General features: G+C 43.3%; 1 protein-coding gene across 3 annotated transcripts; it reads left to right on the plus strand.

Moving 5' to 3' along the window:
• The first annotated feature begins 10,493 nt into the window (after window positions 1-10,493).
• pex10 (peroxisomal biogenesis factor 10) lies at window positions 10,494-19,585 on the plus strand. 3 transcript variants are annotated; one of them, XM_055659373.1, is made up of 7 exons: window positions 10,494-10,922; window positions 12,403-12,522; window positions 13,355-13,435; window positions 14,100-14,497; window positions 15,991-16,166; window positions 17,072-17,204; window positions 19,041-19,585. In XM_055659373.1, the coding sequence occupies exons 2-7, from the start codon at window positions 12,411-12,413 to the stop codon at window positions 19,107-19,109; spliced, it is 969 nt and encodes a 322-aa protein (XP_055515348.1). In that variant the 5' UTR covers window positions 10,494-10,922; window positions 12,403-12,410; the 3' UTR covers window positions 19,110-19,585. The 3 variants fall into 3 exon arrangements, with proteins under 3 accessions (XP_055515348.1, XP_055515349.1, XP_055515347.1); XM_055659372.1 differs by having other exon boundaries at window positions 10,495-10,898; XM_055659374.1 differs by lacking the exon at window positions 15,991-16,166 and having other exon boundaries at window positions 10,494-10,898.
• The last annotated feature ends 151 nt before the right edge of the window (window positions 19,586-19,736 follow it).

Below are 19,736 nucleotides of genomic sequence, written 5' to 3' on the forward strand. Positions count from 1 at the left end.
CCCCCTAGTGGGTCGGGAGTAGGTGAGAAAATGGGATAACATCGAACTACTGTGATCCATGGTCAGCCTGAACTCGGTGGGCCGAAGGGCCTGTTTCCATGCTGCTCTATTGACTATTGACTATTGACTATTGTCTTTCAAACAATCAATTCACTCACACACAATTGGAGGGTTTCACTGAGGAGTTCCATCGCAGAGTTTTATTTCACAAAAATAGGACTAGGGTTCATCAGTGCAGCTTCTGCAGTGCACTCATAGCAACAATTGTTGTCCTATTTTGGACTTAACTCGAGCTGTGTTCCCCAGGATGCGCTGATGGAGAAATGGATCAAGCAATGTGACAGTATTGCTGTCTGAAGGGAACAATCTGTGCCAGTTGCTAATGTGACGTAGTGTTAACTTGCCATTTATCACTCCAAATGTGACTGCTGCCTAAGTCTTGATGCATTCAGACACAGGCAGCCTCTCTGTGACAACAATCAGCTGGGTTAGTGAAGTCCTCCTGTGGTGTGTGTGCGCACACACACACACACACACACACACACACACAGCACCTCTGGAGAGGACCTCTTTACTTCAACATCATAGCCTTTCTTCTCCTTCACTACCTCCCGCCCCCCTGATGCACAGTAGACATCGATGAATGGCCTCACGATATTGGGACTATACGGCAAGTGAATACAAAGGGCGATCCTTTCAAGAATAGCCTGACCTCGTCTGAAGAAGGGTCTCGACTCGAAACGTCACCCATTCCTCCTCTCCAGAGATTGCAGAGAACAGCAATTTGTGTCTATCCCATTCCTGTGTAGTGTAACGAACAGAATTGTATCTTGAGGAATGACAATCTTCAGTAAATGGCTCACGTATAGAGTTATATTAGGCTCTTCAGCCAAGAACCCTAACTGTTCCATTAACTTTTATAATTTTGTGGGCACTAGAAATGTGGCGACTCTTGCGTACTGCCTACAGGTGTGTGATGTCTGCTATAAGGTTTTACCTGATTAGATGTAAAACAAAGCATTTCACTGTACCTAGGTACATGTGACAATGAAGTATCATTGAATCATTGAGTTCAAAATCAAGGATCAAAAGGATTAGCCTTTGTTCTCCAAGATCTACCAATATGTCCAGCATGAGAACTGAAAGTCAACAAGCAAAGCCAAGTGCAGCAGGAAATAAGAGTCAGATCTAAACCACAAGCATGAACCTGCAGTGGAGGCATTTGGTCTACACACCCAGGGAGCAACAGCCTTTCTGATTAATAAGCTGCTCTGAGGTTATGCATGGACTCTGAAATATCATGTGCATGCACTCTACCATTCCCCGAGTCATAGAGAGTCCTATAGCGTGAAATGGGCCTTTTGGCCCAACTTGCCCACAATGACTAACATACCCCATCTACACTAATCCTACCTGCCCGCACTTGTGCACAAGGGGTGGTGAGTGCCTGAAATGCACTACCTTGCTTGGAGGTTGAGGCAGATACAATAGTGGTATTTAAGAGACTTTTGGAAAGGCATATGGATATACAGGGATATGGATTATGTATAGGTAGAAAAGAGTTGTCTTGGCATCATGTTCAGCACGGAAATTATGGGCCAAAGAGCCAGTTCATGCACTGCACGTTTCGATAATCTAAATGCTGTTATAGTATTTGCATCAACTGCCTCCTCTTCCTGCTCGTTCCATATACCATCACCCTCTGAGTGAAAAATTTGGCTCCACGCCTTAAATCTATGATATCCTCTGGGTTCTGATGCCGCTACCCAGGCTAAAAGACTCTGTGCGTTCACTCAACTCATATTTGCCTCGCATCAGTCCTCAGATGGAGGGAGGAGTGTTGAGGGAAACATCCTCTTGACCAAGAGCTACTCTGCCCATTTCACTCCCGTCTTCTCCACCAGGAGTGTCCTTACTGTGACCCTACTCTGGGAGACCGAGAGAGACCACAACTAAATTGTGCTTAAAAATTAGAAGCTTCATCTCCCAAATATAACCTGCACTGTCCAGACTTGATTTCCTGTCAGCAGCCCATAACTGAGCATTTATGAAGCACTTTGACAGGATCGGGCATCGGGCAAGGCGTGCCAGTGTGCATGGGATGTGTGTACATGAGTCTTAAGGAAAAGGCACAACTGAATCTTTCAACAAGTACCAGGAGTACTGCAAACCACAGGTTGTGAATCACATATAGCCATGTTGCTTAAAACCACTTGCTGCACGTTGAATTTCTCTCCCAACCCTAAATCCTACCTTGATATCTACTCCAATCCACACCTATTTCACATCTCAAATCCCCTCCATTTGCCATCATCCCTTCCACTGGCTGGGCCACAGATTTTGTCATTCGCTCAGCAAACCAAACAACCTCTCCATTCTTTGAGGTCGTCGTTAAAATATTTTCCTGTCCTGATATCCCAGAACGAGGTGCCGTCAGTGGGTTTTACTGTGTTAGCGTTGGGCTAAAACCCGGATGGAGGCTGCGGCTGAGCAAAACAAACTCTCTCACAAGGATCAATACCACCAGTGGTTCCTGTGCTGATGTTTAGCCCTTGGGTTGGTTGGTGTAGTTGGAGAAGAACACACTGGTTGCACCTGTCACAATGTGGATTGTGTGAGAATTTGCATAGAGTTATTGATATTTTGCTGCTTCCCTTACTCGGCTGGTTCTGTAGCCTCGGGTTATATGAAGTTGTGTATTGATTGAGTGATACAGCATGGAAACAGGCCTTTCAGCCCAACTTGTCTATGCCGACAAGATGGTCTAGCCAAACCTGCCCACATTAGGCCCATATCTCTCTAAACCCATCCAAATGTCTTTTAATACTTGAGAAGCTTTTAAAGGTTTTCCCATTACTCCTCTCTACCTGATAAATGACCAATTCCACAGCCCTGATGTGTGGAGGGTCTGTTCAGTCAGTGTTTGACATTTCTGCAGAACAAGCTGACCCTGTCCTTCCCCTGTGGTGATCACTATATTGAAGAGCGGTGAAGGGCGCTCCCCACTGACCTGACCAACATCACTGACAGTGATTATCAAATCACATTGACATCCTTGCGTGTGGGAGCTCGCTGCCACATTTCCTTGCATGACAGCAGTGACTACTCTTCAAAATGACTGCACTGTCTGTGAGGGACTTTGGGATCTCGTAGGATTTGAACAGTGTTATTCTGTCTTTCTTTCTTTACAGTAAGAACAGGAACAGGAACCCCAGTGGATTTGTCTCCCTTCTTATTCCCAAGGGCTGAGATGACAAACAATGATGAGAACACAGCTCCAATGGGGAACAGGGGTTGTATAGGAAACATGGAATGTAGGGATTATGATCATAGATCAAAAGATCATAAGTGATAGGAGCAGATTTAGGCCAATCGGCCCATCAGGTCTACTCCGCCATTCAATCATGGTTGATCTATCTTTCCCTCCTAACCCCATTCTCCTGCCTTTTCCCTATAACCCCTGACACCCGTACTAATCAGGATTCTATCTATCTCTGCCTTAAATACGGTATATCCACTGACTTAGCCTCCACAGCCTTTGGTTGCAAACAATTCCACAGATTCACCACCCTCTGACTAAAGAAATTTCTCATCTTCCGAAACTAATTTAATTCTGGTTAAAGAGGAAATGCTGCAAAGAGAACATTGGGCAGGCAGAATGAGAGGAAGCCAATGCTGTGTGCATTGTAAGGAATCATTTACAATAGCTGTTTTAAAACAATAAATAAAGTATATGTACACTCCCTGCACCAATAGACTGCCAATCCCATGGTTATTGGTCACCTTTGGCCATGTTAATCAATATGTATGCTGACTCAGTGCTGACTGTCGGCAGCATCAGTACCGATCTAATCTATCTCACGCGTCAGGGTGCCGTCAGGTCAGGTTGCAGAACATTTATAAATCCTTGAGCTCCAGTTTGAATTGGTCGTGGTTCGGGTAGATTCAGACACCTGAGCATTCGGGACACTTTCTCCAGCTACATTCTGTACTCTTCCTCCAACTCACGTAATCTCAGATCCACTTATTGATTCACTGTCCTTCCCCACCCCCCATTGCTTGGACCTTAGATCGCAACAAACCTCATTCAAGGGACATGAACTCACCATCTGACACTCTGCTATTGATTGTACTGTCAGAGGGGATGTCCTGTGGAGGAGGTATTTAGCTCTGTCTGCTCATTTTAGCGGATGGAAGAGATGCCAGAGGGCAGCTGAACTAATCACATCACACGGCTGTGTGTGTGGCAGATTGCTCTGCATGTATTGGGTGCTGTACTTTGCAAAGCTATGTCTCGTCCAGTGGCGGACTGGCCAGGGTGTTAGCTTGCCCGATGGCAAGTGGGCCCCTGATGAAGTGATAGCAAGTGATGGCAAGTGGGCCCCTGCTAAATGATAGCATTGTGGTTGTGGGTGGGCCCCCTTTGTCTCCTGGCAACCAATATTTTTAGACTCAGTCCGCCACTGGTCTCGTCTACGTATTTAAATTATGTATGAGGTTTAGGTTTATTATTGTCACGTATTTTGCATGCTACCCAAAGAGATCAGATATACCATACATAAAGACAATCAGTTCAAATTCAAATACATTAGATACAAGGCAATACTGATTGCAGAACACAGCTCTCAGCATTGTAGTGCATCAGTTCCTTTGATAACGTCCAATGTCCTCAATAAGGTAGAGGTGAATTGAACAGTACCTTAGCTTATGGAAGGACCATTCAGGAGCCTGACAATGGAGAGGAAGAAATAGTTGCTGAGTCTGGTGGTGTCCACTTCCAAGCTTCTGAACCTTCTGCCAGATGGGAGCAGGGAGAAGAAGAAATGACCAGGGTGCATCAAGGCTTATCAAGATTATTTTGGCTGCTTTTCCAAGACAGCCTGAAGTGTAGATTGAGTCAATGGTGGGGAGTCTGGTCTGTGTGATGGACTCAGGTACTTCCACAACTCTCTGCAATCTCTTGCAGTCTTGGGCAAAGCTACTCCCAAACCAAACTGTGATGCAATCCTACAGTATGCTTTCCATGGCGTATCTAGTGAGGTTTATAAGTCACTGGAGACATGCTGAATGTTCTCAATCTCCTCAGGAAGTAGGCATTGGTGTGCCTTCCTATCTGTCGCATCAATGTGGCTGCTCCACAATAGATCATTGGTAATATTAACGCCAAAGAACTTGAAGCTCTCAACTTTTACCACATCCGCACCATTGATGCTGATTGGGGCATGTACTCCAACATGCTTCCTGAAATCAATAACTATCTCCTTTGTCTTGCTGACATTGAGGGAGATTTTATTGGCCTGATATCATGAAACTAAGTTCTCTATCTCCTTCCTGTACTCCTTCTCATCATTGTTCATGATGCAACCTACCACAGTGCTGTTATTTGCAAACTTGTAGATGGAATTAATTTGGCCGTACAGTTGTGAATATAGAGGCAGTATAGTAGGGGGCTGAGAATGCAATCTTGCGTGCCTTAATGTTATTGGGTCACCTTTTCTCGCTGAGCGAGGTCTGTGGGTCAAAGAGCTGAGGATCCAGTGGCAGAGGGAGACGGCACTGATTCTTTAGATGTTAGACTTTAGAGATACAGCATGGTAACAGGCCGTTCGGTCCCCCATGACCACGCCGACCAGCGGTCACCCCGTACACTAACACTATCGTACACACTAGGGACAATTTACTATTTCCAGACACCAATGAAGCTACAAACCTGCACGTCTTTGGAATGTGGGAGGAAACCGGATTACCCGGAGAAAAACAACGCGGTCACAGGGAGAAAGTACAAACTCCGTACAGATAGCACCTGGGTTCCTAGTGTCTGGAGTTTGAGCATAGGGAACAGGAACAGGAGGTTATTTGGCCTCACATGCCAGCTTTGCCATTCAACAAGATCATGGCTCAATGTTTTCAGGACACCATTTTCCTCCTTCCTCCCCAGACCTTGATTTCTTTAATATCCAGAAATCTATAAATCTTTGTTTTCGAAGCGACCAGTAACTAAACCGCTAACAAATTCCATTCCTGCTAATTCTTTTTCTGCATTTTTTGTTTTTGTTCCCATATTTAATTGTAGTTCTTCTTAGATAATCCCTTAGCATTGAGGAGGAAAATGAAGTCAAAGATGAATAAGGATATATTGTCGTTAGACATCTTTACTCATATTCAAATTATCTATCAATAATAGACAGCCTACTCTTTGCGTTCTGATTTGCTGGCTGTATCTGCACATTAGCTTTCAGTGATTTATGCTCAAGGAGACCAAGGTCCTTTTGAACATCAACATTTCTCAGTCTCACACCATTTTAAATAAATGCTCAACATGTATATTTTCTCGACCAAAGTAGATAAACTCATTTTTCACAATTACCCATGCTATAACTTTTGTATATCCCTCTAAAGCTTTCTTTCAGCCTTCTAACTGCTCAATTAGTTTAATGCCATCAGCAATTGTAGAAAAATCCCTCTTGCTCTCCTCAGTCAAATCAATAATATACCGTAGATTGTGAATAATTGGGGCGCTTACATTGATCCGTGTGGTAGCCATTAACTTTTATTAATCCATTTATCCCTACTCTCTATTTTCCATCTGTCAATGAAGTCTTAAACCATGCCCCAACAACCTTTGTTCAACAACCTATTGTGTGCGACTTTACCAAAAGCCTTTTGAACTACAAATACATCTACTAATTCCCCTTCATTTACTCTACTGGATACATTCTCAAGTAACGCCAATAGATTAGACAAGCATGATTTCCCGTTCATGCGTTTATGTTGACTCTGCTCAAACATATTATTATCTTCTAAGTGTGTTGACGAGTCATACAGCAAGCTTACCATGCCCATGCCAACCTTTCAATATCTTCAAATTTCACATTCTTTATTATAGGTTCCATCATTTCCTCAACACTGATGTCACACTAACACTTCATTATGGAGGGGTTAGGGTTCCAAGAAAATATCTGCACCCTGGTTTTTTGTAACGTGAACCTTTTACAAAAATTGACAACATTTAGTGTTTTGTTCGCAATCTGTATTTATTTAGGTGTTTCTTTCATTCAAATTCTGTAAGAGCACATTTTTCTTGCATATCTCAATTTTGTTGGTAGTAATTTTCAAATTCCTTCAGAGTTCCCTTCCCCGAGCTGCAGTAACTGTAGTGCATTCCCTCTTTTCTCTCTTCCTCCTTTCTTAAATAGTGTGTTCACATTTGTTACCTTCTAATCTGCAGGAATCATTCCAAAATTTATGATGATAACCCGAGCATCGCGAAATACCACAGTGACCTTTTTCCAAAGTTTTAAATGCAGATAATCAAGATTTTTCCATTTTCAGACTCTTTAATTCAGTCAGCCACTTTCCTTTTCTCAGACTAATTATTTTATGTTCTTATTGCCACAAGATTTTTGGCTTTCCAGAATGTCTCGGAGAATTTTGTCTTCTTCAGTCGAGACAGAACAGAAATTGTTTAATTCCTTGACATTTTCTAATTCTCATCATAAATTCTTCTGTACTATATGTGACGGACATACAATTGCCCTCGCTAGGCTTTTTTACATTTCTCAACCAATTGCTGTCAGATGTTGTCACGTTACTCTTAACACAACCTCATTCAGTGTCTTCAGGCTATTTTTGTGCAATTTCAGATTGCATGATAACCTTCGCACCATTCGACTGTTTTTGAACGTCATATTTATTGTTACATTTATTACCATTTATAACATTTACTCTCTGGGCGCGGGCCGACAGGAGAGGAATAATGGTGGCGCCAGCATGTGTAATATATGTAGCGATGTTACAAAACTTACCTTCAGCGGCGATGCAGTTCTGCCACTGGCCGTGTGCGCAACTTTGGCACCTTTGAGGTGGGGGGGGCGGGATTAAATTGCGGTTTTCTACCCCTTATCAGAGGCGGACTTCCCCGGGCTGCTAGCTGCTGAAGAAAAATCGATCCGACCTCCGTTTCGGATTTTTTTTAAAAAATTTAATCGTGAGACAATTGAATAATTACATTAAAATAAAAAGCGACTTCTAACGCCCTCAATGCCTACAACATGACGTATCGCATGAACGGAACTAAACAAAATGTAAATCGTTTATTTTACATATAATCTTGTTTCTTGGGATGGCTTTAATCAAATTTTACGATGCGAAAATGTGATTTGGGCCCCATACGAACCGGTAGTGTTTTTCCTACCGATATGTGGTTCAAATTCACCGCAAATGCAACATTCCAATTGATCGCGTTTCAGAAAAACCCACTCGCAAGATGATTTAAATGCTCATTTTTTTTGGACAATCATATCATAAGAGCACCTAAATTGTCTATATTTTGGTTTATTGTCTACCCATAGTCAATATTTTTATACTAAATATCAGTTTTAGTCCCATGTATTGAGCAAAAATTATATTGAGTGGATGTTTCTAGATAGTTAATCAACTTATGGGAATTAAACATTAAATTCCTTCCATCTGGCGTATAAATTCATAGAAACATAGAAAATAGGTGCAGGAGTAGGCCATTTGGCCCTTCGAGCCTGCACCGCCATTCAATATGATCATGGCTGATCATCCAAACTCAGTATCCCATCCCAGCCTTCTCTCCATACCCCCTGATCCCTTTAGCCACAAGGGCACATCTAACTCCCTCTTAAATATAGCCAATGAACTGGCCTCAACTACCTTCTGTGGCAGAGAATTCCACAGATTCACCACTCTCTGTGTAAAAAATGATCTTCTCATCTTGGTCCTAAAAGCCTTCCCTCTTATCCTTAAACTGTGACTACCCTAGTTCTGGACTTCCCCAACATCGGGAATAATATTCCTGCATCTAGCCTGTCCAACCCCTTAAGAAATTTTGTAAGTTTCTATAAAATCCGCCCTCAATCTTCTAAATTCTAGCATGTGCGAGCTGAATCTATCCAGTCTTTCTTCATATGAAAGTCCTGGCTTCCCAGGAATCAGTCTGCTAAACCTTCTCTGTACTCCCTCTATGGCAAGAATTTCTCTGTACTCCCTCTATGGCAAGAATGTACTTCCTCTATGACAATCCATGACCATGAGATTTAAAAATCATGTTATATTGCGAGTTCTTGTGTGAATGGGATTAGTTTGTTATTTGGATACTTAGGCTATTAAAAAAAATCCTTTTCTTAAGAAATGGAATCTGCAGGACATTCTTAATGGGAAAGTAGTGGGCAGAAAAGCATGTCATGTGTGGTTTGAAGAGCAAAAACTTGTAGTTTACAATGCCAAAATTGAAAAGTTGAGGAAAAACAAGGTGCACAGAGTTGCGTATTGGTTACAATCTGAGGAGTGTGATGATTATGGTATGCCAATGTACGAGCTAGCAACTGATCTTCTCCATAAAGACTCGGTCTATTGCTAGAAATTGTAATTTGTTTTACCTATCTGTTACGGACTTACAGCATATAATACAATAATATTAAAGTTCTGATTTTGAGAATATCACATTTTTGAATTTAAGGCAGTCTGTCTGTTTATTACTATTTCCGTCACAACGGTCAATTTTGTAATTAACTACAATTAGCTAATTATATGCTTTAATTTCAGGTCATCCAAGTAAGATGTTTTATATTTGTTTCAGAATGCTTCAATCAATAATAACTGAAAATTTAATTCAATTCTCTTGATTTTTAAGAAAGTTATGGGCTTTCGACTGTCCTCGATCACAGCTTTTGTGTTAAGTCAATGGAAAAGCAATAGGGAACAAGATGCTAATTTCCGAGTATGAAAATAGCCATAACTTTTTTAATACTGAATTGATTTAATTAATTAATTAATTAACTGAGTTAATACTGAAGTGAAGTAGGTGTCAAATTTCAAAACTTATTTTTATGCTTTATCTGATGGGATAAATTGCAGACTTGATTTTTAAAATCTCAAAATTTTGTAACATTGCTAAATTATATGCAAAAAGAATTTCACTGTGCAGTTGCATATGTGCCAAATAAAGACTTTGTATCACCCCGGGGGTCAGATGGATCCTCCACCTAGTTGGCTGGAATATGTTCCTCCTCATTCCACATTCCCCTGTGTGTGTCCTGTAGTTTCAGGCAGCGCCCTCACTGGCGAGCAAAGATACTGCTGGCGGGTGCCTTCCTCAGCCGGGCCCCTCCCCCTCCCCCATCTCTTACCCTGTTTGACGGCAGTTTGTTCCAACCAACCGCCAACCCGCGCGCTGCCGGCGCCACTGACTGGCTGGCTGGCGGGTGTGGCGCGGATTGGCTGATGAATCTTGGCACTGATTGGATGGCCGTTGGTTGATTTGGTACTGATTGGTTGGTAGATGTTTGGCACTGATTGGTTGCTGGAGGTGCCTGTTCTGTTTACTGATTGGTTGGCTATTGGCTGGTTGGTGCTGATTGGTTGGCTGATGTTGACGCCGATTGGTTGATAGGACGGGGACGGGTGGAACCTATCTGCTCATTGGTTCGTTTTTATGAGTCAAAGCTAATTTGTTGATCGGTTAGATTGTACGTCACGACGTCGCGACGCAAGGCCTGGGCGATCGGCGCAGAGTGGCTGCTCTTGGTGCGAGGGGCTGGTCTGGGCGGGCATTCGGCCCGTTGTTACTGTGCTTCCCCCACAATCTACCCCCGCGGCCTCCTCATCCATCGCCCCTGATGGCGGCTCACTGAGTGCCGGACAAAAGTGCAACCAGTGGGTCCTAGGAGGGTAAACCAGGCACAGTTTGACACGGGGTCTCTCAAAGTGCAGACCAAGAATCCAGAAAGAAGTCTCGGACAGAGCTCCAAGGATTTGGACAAACACAAAGTGCTGGAGTAACTCAGCAGGTCAGGCAGCATCTCTGGAGAAAAGGAACAGGTGGCGTTTCGGGTCGAGACCCCTCATCAGACTCCAAGGATTGGATCTTGCAGGTGAAGGCACTGGTTGATCTCAAGGTGGGAATTCGGTGAATATGGGTTCAGTACGCGGATACAAGAGTCACAGAGCTTCCAAGCTGCATGGAAACAGGCCCTTTGGCCCACCATGTCCACGATGACCAAGCTGGCATTCTGGGCACATTGCTGTCTGGCTGCAGAGGCCCATATCCCTCCTAAACACTTCATATTCATATGTCTATCCAAATATATTTTAAAAGTTGTAACTATATCTACCTCCATAGCTTCCTGACAGCTCATTCCAGATAGGGACTACCCGTGAAGAAATTGTCCCCGAGGCCCCTCTTATTCATCTCCTCATTCAATCTCACATGCACCATAGAAAAGAGTCCCAGTTTACCCAACCTTGCCCTATAACTCAAGCCTGGGTTACAAGGTTTAGTCAGCACTCGCTGGAGCCCATGATGCCATTCATCAAAGACCATGATGGATCTGGTACTGTTCCCATAATCTTTGATTACCTTTTGGCGCATTGGGTGTACCCTTGAATAAATGCAGTGATCAAGCATTTAGAAACATAGAAATTAGGTGCAGGGGTAGGCCATTTGGCACTTCAAGCCAACACCGCAATTCAATATGATCATCCAAAATCAGTATCCCGTTCCTGCTTTCTCCCCATATTCCTTGATTCCGTTAGCCCCAAGAGCTATATCTAACTCTCTTGAAAATATCCAGTGAATTGACCTCCACTGCCTTCTGTGGCAGAGAATCCCACAAATTCACAACTCTCTGGGTGAAAAAGCTTTTTCTAATCTCAGTCCTAAATGGCCAACCCCTTATTCTTAAATTGTGACCCCTGGTTCTGGACTCTCCCAACATCAAGAACATTTTTCCTGCATCTAGCCTGTCCATTCCCTTAAGAATTTAATATGTTTCTATAAGATCCCCTCTCATCCATGCATTTGTGAATATAAGCTCAGTCGATCCATTTCCAGTGAATATAAGCCCATTCAATCCATTTCCAGTGAAAATAAGCCCAGTCGATCCATTGGTAGCCCTTTGAAATGGCCAATACTTGGTCAAAGTAGGTTAACCACACGTGGTTGGTCAACATGATTTAATATGAAATATGAATGGTGCAGCAGGCAATGATGCTGCCTCACAATTCCATTGACCTAAATTCAATCCTGATCTCTGGTGCCGTTTGTATACAGTTTGCACATTCTCCCTGGGATTGGTTGGATCTTTCCTGGGTGATCCTGTTACTGAGGCGCATGGATATCCAGGGAATGGAGGAATATGGATCGCATGCAGGCAGAGATTAGTCCAGTCTGGGGATAATAATGACATGTATGAAGTTTCCAACAATATTTGAATTGAGGGGTGGAGTCGGGCCAATTATCAATGTGGAAAGAGGTGATTTTAATGATGCCATGGATTGGCTTAAAGTTCCTCATGGATCCAATGCAAGACCGGGCTTGCATGTGGCCTGGTTCAGATTTGGAATTAAGCCTCTTTAATGTTGTGTGCTCTCCCGCAGAGTCGCTGATGGCCGTGCTGCCAGTCAACCAGCCTCATTTCATTCGTTCCAACCAGAAGGATGAGTACTACCTAGGCTCCCTACGGAGCTGTGCCAGTGACGTCTTCCAGATCTTTGCTGGTGAGACCACCTGTACTTATGAACTGGGGATGTGGCTAGGTGGTGTCGGTAGAGCAAGACCCATCAAAGCTTAGTGGGTGTGTATAAGCTTTTGGTTTGTGCAAAAAAAAAACCTCAGGGAAATTTACTCATTCCCTGTAATTCATTCAGCTGTTAGCGTTCTGATTCATGATTCATCCACCAACGGTAAGATCAGTACTTCTCCCAAATCCCCTGTTTGGATTGGGAAATGGTGGGGGATTGACTTGGTCTCAGATGGTGGATTTATTGTGGGCATTCTGTTTGAGATCTTTCCAGTGAATTGGTTAATGTTTATTTTGCAAGTGTCTGATTTATTTTGCCGTGGTGGGGAGATGGGACGCAATGGATAGTGTTTTGTTCTCTTCTATCAAGATCTGAGTTCACAATGCTTAGTTTTGTGGCTTTGTGCTGAGTGTCTCATTGGTATTGTGACAAAGGATTCCGAACTTTGGCCTCGCTACTAACATTTGTACAATAATCCCCCCCCCCCCCCCCCCCCCTACTACTGACTCTGATTCAATTCCTTCATTTTTCTGCAATCTAATCCTCTCCTCACGCAATGCTCTTCTGTTGCTTCACAATCTCCCTGGTTTCCTTTTACATTATAACCACACGCTTTGAAAGACTTGTCCATACCCGTCTGTTGCCAGCACTTTGACAGATGTCGAATGTGCTGCTCCACTCCTGAACCTGAGAACATCAGTGACCAGGAGGCATTTGCTGGAATGTGTGTATCACTCAGTGTTTCGTGGTCTCTTGTGCGCTTTAGCTTGGGAGATTCTCAGTTAATTTGACTGTTTCCCTTGTACAGGTGCGAGGCGATGGCTGGAATGGAGGAAGGAGGTCGAGTTACTGGTGGAGTTGGCGTACTTTTCTCTAACTACATTTGCAGGTCAGGTTCAATTACTGCTGGTTGTTGCTGAGATTTTTTTCCATTGAACTAGCACCATTGTTTCTGCCCAAAATGCAATCACTTGGTCCTTTCTATTCATAATGTCTGCTCCTTGTGCTGCCTCTGCCCGTAACTCCAGCGAGGCCCTTGTCTTGGTGTTTCTACTTGGTTTACTTGTTTCCAAGCCTGTTTCTAAGTGTTAACTTGCATCTTTGCCCCATGATTTACCCCAAAGATCATGTCTGACTGTGTGCTGTGGGTGCACTACCCATTTCTGTTGACTTTAGTGCTGCCCTCCGACAGTGCACCCTCCTCAGATGTAAGTCTAATCCATCTTGACTCTGCCAGTGCCAGTGCCCTGGGTTTTGGAGTTAGTGGTCCAGACCTTGTCAGCTGGACAAAGACAACGGTTATCGGTAGACGTGGATTATTTGTCTCTTCAGGTCTGATCTGCTGTTCAGTTAAGTCATTGCTGATGGTCGGTGGATCAGATGCAACCCCGTATTGCTGTCTGATATAGGATTTTGTGTTTATTCATAATTTTAGGTGTGATTGGGTTGTCCTTTGAAATATATTAGGATTTTATACAGTTGCTATATAAATGGAAGCATTTGGGTGTGTGATTGTGGGTCACCTGGTAACTATTACAATGCTCCGTCTATAGGTTTTCAGACACTGGGTGAGGAGTACGTTAACATTGTCCAGGTGGACTCCAGTGGGCGGCGGGTGCCTTCCCGAGGCAGACGGGCCGCTCTCATCGTTCTTCACACATGTGTTCCTTACCTGCTGGACCGAGGACTCGTCCGCCTGGAGCTGCACCTGCAGACGGCCAGTGAGGGGTTCCGTCCGCAGGACACCCGATGGCTCCCAGCAAGATCGAGATTCTCCCAGCGGCTGCAGAGCGCCATCAGTAGGCTGAGCGATCAGCAGAGGAAAGCGCTGCTTCAGGCCATCTACCTCCTGCGACAGGTGGTCTCCTTCCTCCACCGCCTGCATCTCGGCATCTTCTACCTCAACGGTTCCTACTACCACATTGCCAAAAGATTCACCAGCATCTCCTATGTAAGTTGTCAATATGCCAGTCCATTAAGGTCAGAAGGCAATGCACCAGCACAGTGTACAAAGTAACGGCTCTACATTCTAAACAGAGAGGATCCTTGTTCTAATTAAGCGTTTTTATTGACCTATCTTATTGGGCGGCCAAGATTGCTGCCAAGGCCACAGATTATTGCCCATGCCTAATTGTTCTTGAGAAGATGATGGTGGGTCATCTTTTTGAACTGCTGCACTCCTACTAGTGAATATAGTCCCAGAGTGCTGAAGGACTGATGATATAAGTCACAATGGTGTGTGACTTGCAGGAGACCTGCAGGGAATGGTGTTCCCATACAACTGTCACCCTTGTCCTTGTTGGAAGGGATTGCAGGTTTGGGAGGTGATGTCCCGTTAAGTCTCGGTGAACTACACTGCATTTGGTGGATGGTGGACACTGGACCAGTGATACAGGGAATAAATGTTCAGGTGGCTGGGTGCTTTGTCTTGGATTGCCTTGTGCCTTCAAGTTGCTGGAGCTGCAATCAGCTGTGCATGTGGAGGGTGCTCCAACATCTCCTTACTTGTTTACGAAGGAACTGCAGATGCTGGAAAATCGAAGGTAGACAAAAATGCTAGAGAAACTCAGCGGGTGAGGCTGCATCTATGGAGCGAAGGAAATAGGAAACGTTTCGGGTCTGAAGAAGGGTTTCAACCCGAAATGTTGCCTATTTCCTTCGCTCCATAGATGCTGCCTCACCCGCTGAGTTTCTCTAGCATTTTTGCCCACCTTCTCCTTACCTCTGCCTTGCAGATGGTGGGAGGGCAGGAGATGAATCATGAATCAAATGCCACAGAATACCCAACTCTGAAATTACATCCCATCACAATAGGTCTTCAACCTGACATTAACTCTGTTTCTCTTACCACAGTAACTGCCTGACTTCAATTCAATTCAATCACAGGCGCCATTAAAAGTTTAAAAAAGGGAAGATGGGGAAACGAATGTTTCCCCAATTCTCCACTTTTAATTCAGATTTCTAGCATCTTCCCTTTTTTAAACTTTTAATGGCACCTGTGATGGACCACAGGAGGGTGTTGGCTGAACATGGTTGTGAAGTCCTCAGCCTTGTCTTTAGCACTTCTGTATTTGGCCCTGTCTTTGAGGATGGGATGTTCTTAGGCCTCCATCTCCTGCCAGTTGTGTATTTGGCCACCACCTCTCAGTCCTCTCACTTCAATCATTGAATTGAATTCATTGGTTGCAAGATCACCTAGTCATGTCCATTGTATCCTTGAGTGCTGGAGGAACTGAGCGAGGCAGGCGGCATCTGGGGAGAGAATGGACAGGTGATGTTCTCGGGACAGGACCCTTCTGCGTTGCATCTTCATTGTATTTTTCACTGCTAAAGTATGGGCTTTGTGGGTATACGACAGTGAGTGTGGATACAAGTATTGACAGGTGTGCTGTGTATAACTGACTCGGCCATTTTACTGACACTTTCTGCTTCTGTGTGGTGCAGCTGTGCGTGCGTGGCTTGTTTTGTGACAGTGCTGCAATCCGGTGGAGTTACGAGTTGTTGGGGAAGGTGTCATTGCTGCAGCTGGTACTGATGCTCATCATGCAGGTGAACAGTCACAGGCAGCGGCATCGTGCCAGGCAGGAGTGGAAACTTCACCGCAACCTTCCCTGCTCGAGGTATGGCCATCACCCCTCCTTTGAGACCGTCTGGGCCGATATGTGATCACCGCGGTTCCACTTAGTCAATCATAATAGTTCAAGAGAAGGGTAACTACTGTAAAATTGAATATAATAGAAATACAGTGGCCTTCATAATGTTTGGGACAAAGACCCATCATTTATTTATTTGCCTCTGTATTCCACAATATGAGATTTCTAATAGAAAAAAAATCACATGTGGTTACAGTGCACATTGTCAGGCCATTTTTTTACATTTTGGTTTCACCATGTAGAAATTACTGCTCTGTTTATGCATAGTCCCCCCCATTTCAGGGGCACCATAATGTTTGGGACACTGCAATGTAATGTAAATGAAAATAGTCATGTTTAGTATTTTGTTGCATATCCTTTGCTTGCAATGACTGCTTGAAGTCTGCGATTTACGGACATCACCAGTCGCTGGGTGTTTTCTCTGGTGATGCTCTGTATTGCAGCCATCTTTAGCTTATGCTTGTTTTGGGGGCTAGTGCCCTTCAGTTTTCTCTTCAGCATATAAAAGGCATGCTCAATTGGGTTCAGAATGGGTGATTGACTTGGCCACTCAAGAATGGACCATTTTTTAGCTTTGAAAAACTCCTTTGTTGCTTTAGAACTATGTTTGTATAGTGCCCGTTTACCTACAGTTTAATTTAGTTTATTGTCACGTGTATAGAGGTACAGTGAAAAGTTTTTGTTGCGTGCTATCCAGTCAGCAGAAAGACAATACATGATTACAATCGAGCCATTTACTGTGTACAGATATATGATTAAGGAATAACATTTAGCACACAGTATTGATTGTTCCACAACGTAAATAAACTTTTTTTGAATAGTTTAAAATTGTTTTGTGAACTGATAGAAGCTTGGTTTGCTCTTGCCCGCAGAAATTCCTCGCAGGATCTCCCAGTCCACAACTCCCGTTGTATACTGTGTTTGGAAGAACGACGGCATTCGACAGCGACGCCTTGCGGCCACCTCTTCTGTTGGGAGTGCATCACGGAATGGTGCAACACAAAAGTGGGTAAACAACAGCTGTTTGACATTTGACGTCAAGTGTATCAGGATACATTACGAGTTTGCTTTGCCAAAAGCTCTGTTAAACAGTTACTTTTGAGCCGTATGTACTTCAGAAAAGAGAATGTTTAGGAAGACTGCAGCTGCAGAACCAAAGTACTCTTTTAACATGTCAGCCATTCCCTATCTTCTTGACCTCTAAGCCACCTTACCCCAATATTCATCATGCCTCTTTACTTTTGAATGCCTGCAGCTGATCATTTATTGTTCTTTCATGCTAGTAAACTTTTCCATTTTCCATTTAAAAAAAAAATATCTTTCTAACAATTTTTTTGGTCATACTTTGCTGTTTTGTTTCGTTTAGATGCAGTGCGAAACAAACCCCTCAGCATCTCGAGTCCATACTGACCAGTGATAGCCGTACACTAGCACTATCCTACACAGTAGGCACAATTTACATTTTTTATCAAAACCAATTAACCTACAAACCTGTACATCCTTAGAGTGTGGGAGAAAACCAGAGTTCCCAGAGAAAACCCACGTGGGCACAGGGAAAATGTACAAATTCCGTACAGACAGCACCCGTAGTCAGGATCGAACTCTGGTCTCTGGCGCTGTATGACAGCAACTCTACCGCTGTGCCACTGTGCTGCCCCTTTTTATGAAAAATAATTGTAGGATATGTTGCTGTTTTGAACATTATTATTATTACTATCATGATGAAAGGTCGGTCTAAATCAGTGGTTCCCAACCTTTTTTTGGCCATGCCCCACCTAATCACCTCTAATATCCTGATGCGCCCCCCCCCATTTGGTGATATATAATTCTTATAATTTAAAAAGTCAAAATAACATCTGAAACATAAACTACATATGTTTACCTGATGGAAAATCCCAAAAAATAAAAATCGAAAATTTGGACCCAGACCTCCTCAGTCGCGCTCAATTGCCCCCCATAAAAATCAAATTGCCCCCCTGTGGGGCGTACGCCCCACGTTGGGAACCACTGGTCTAAATGCTTACGACTGCTCGTACGTGGCCTGACGTTGAGTATTTTTAGTGTTTATTCCAGATTTCTGGCATCAGTTTTTTCAGCTATCCTCCCATGATCATTATTTTTTTTTAAATAAATTTTCCTTGGAATTTCTTATTGGTTCAGAATTTTCAAGCATTTCTTTAAATATACATCTGCCATTTAATTTTCATGATGCACTTTGAAGCTGTGCTCTCATGCCTTTGCAATTAGCTTTATTTAAGATTCTAGTATTGGATTTAAATATCACTATCAAACTCCCTCTGGAAGGCGACTCCGAACCGTCAAAGCTGCCACAGCCAGACATAAAAACAGCTTTTTTCCACGAGCAGTAGCTCTACCCAACAGCCAAAAGTCTGCAGCCTCCTTTTGTTCTGGTATTTTAATTAATTCTTCACGTGTAAAATATAATGTTGTTTTCTTAATTGTTTACTGCAGGTTGTGTTGTTACTTGTGAGCAAAGCGTCAAGGCAAATTCCTTGTATGTGTACAGACTTGGCTAACAACACTTATTCAGTTCAATAATGCTCACTTCCCTACAGCATCCACATTTACTGAGGACTCCAGCTCAACCACTAAACTAGAATGTCAAGATATCTCGGGCCTTGAAGCAGTTACAGGGAAAGTACTATTGCGTATTCTAGCAAGGGTGCCTCAAACCACTATATTTGTTCATTTTTAAATAGGGAGTGATGGGTCTAAATCCAATGACTGCTTCATCTACACATCTACACATCACTAAAAATGCAGATCAAGGTCTGATAGCAACTATGACTTGCCATTTTAATATTTTGCTTTTAATTACAGGCAGAATGTCCTCTTTGCCGGGAGATGTTCCAGCCCCAACGACTAATCTACTTGCGACATTACGTTTAGGATGACAGAACTGACAGCATTTCTAGACCAATTGTTGGAGGCTGCCAAATGCTCCACCAACCACAAGTATCTTGTTATAGAACTACCCTGCCAACAGTTCATATTGAGTGATGCCAACCTTCACCTTGGAAGAATTAGTTTGGGAGCACTGTCCATTCTAGGTCATGTGAAATAGTCAATCGACATGAACAAACAGGCCTAATAATATCTCTCAGCAGTTATCCCAAGAACACTTGTGCTCTGGGTGCCACATTAAGCTGTGAACAAGTCTGTAATTAAGCACAATAACTTTCTCCTTGACTTGTCATCGGCTCCCCAGGATGGAATTGGGGAAAGAGGTCATGCATCTAAAATCATTAGACTGTGCTGACCAGAAGTGCAGGAGATGGATGGGGAGAAGTGCAAAAGCTTCCACCAATTTTGATTATTAAGAAGCTGCCTAATGATGTAAATAATAAACACAGTTGTGTGATCAGGCCAGTTGTTTTATTTGATTCATTTTCCCCAGAGTGAAGAGGGCTGAAGAAACAGCATTACAAATAATTATTTTGTTCACCTTTATTACAAAAACAAATGCAACATTAACGTGTGATGCAGAATCAGGAGTTTGTAAAACTCAGCACAAGG

Source organism: Leucoraja erinacea, chromosome 30 (genome assembly GCF_028641065.1).
Source record: "Leucoraja erinacea ecotype New England chromosome 30, Leri_hhj_1, whole genome shotgun sequence".
Classification (NCBI taxonomy): domain Eukaryota; kingdom Metazoa; phylum Chordata; class Chondrichthyes; order Rajiformes; family Rajidae; genus Leucoraja; species Leucoraja erinaceus.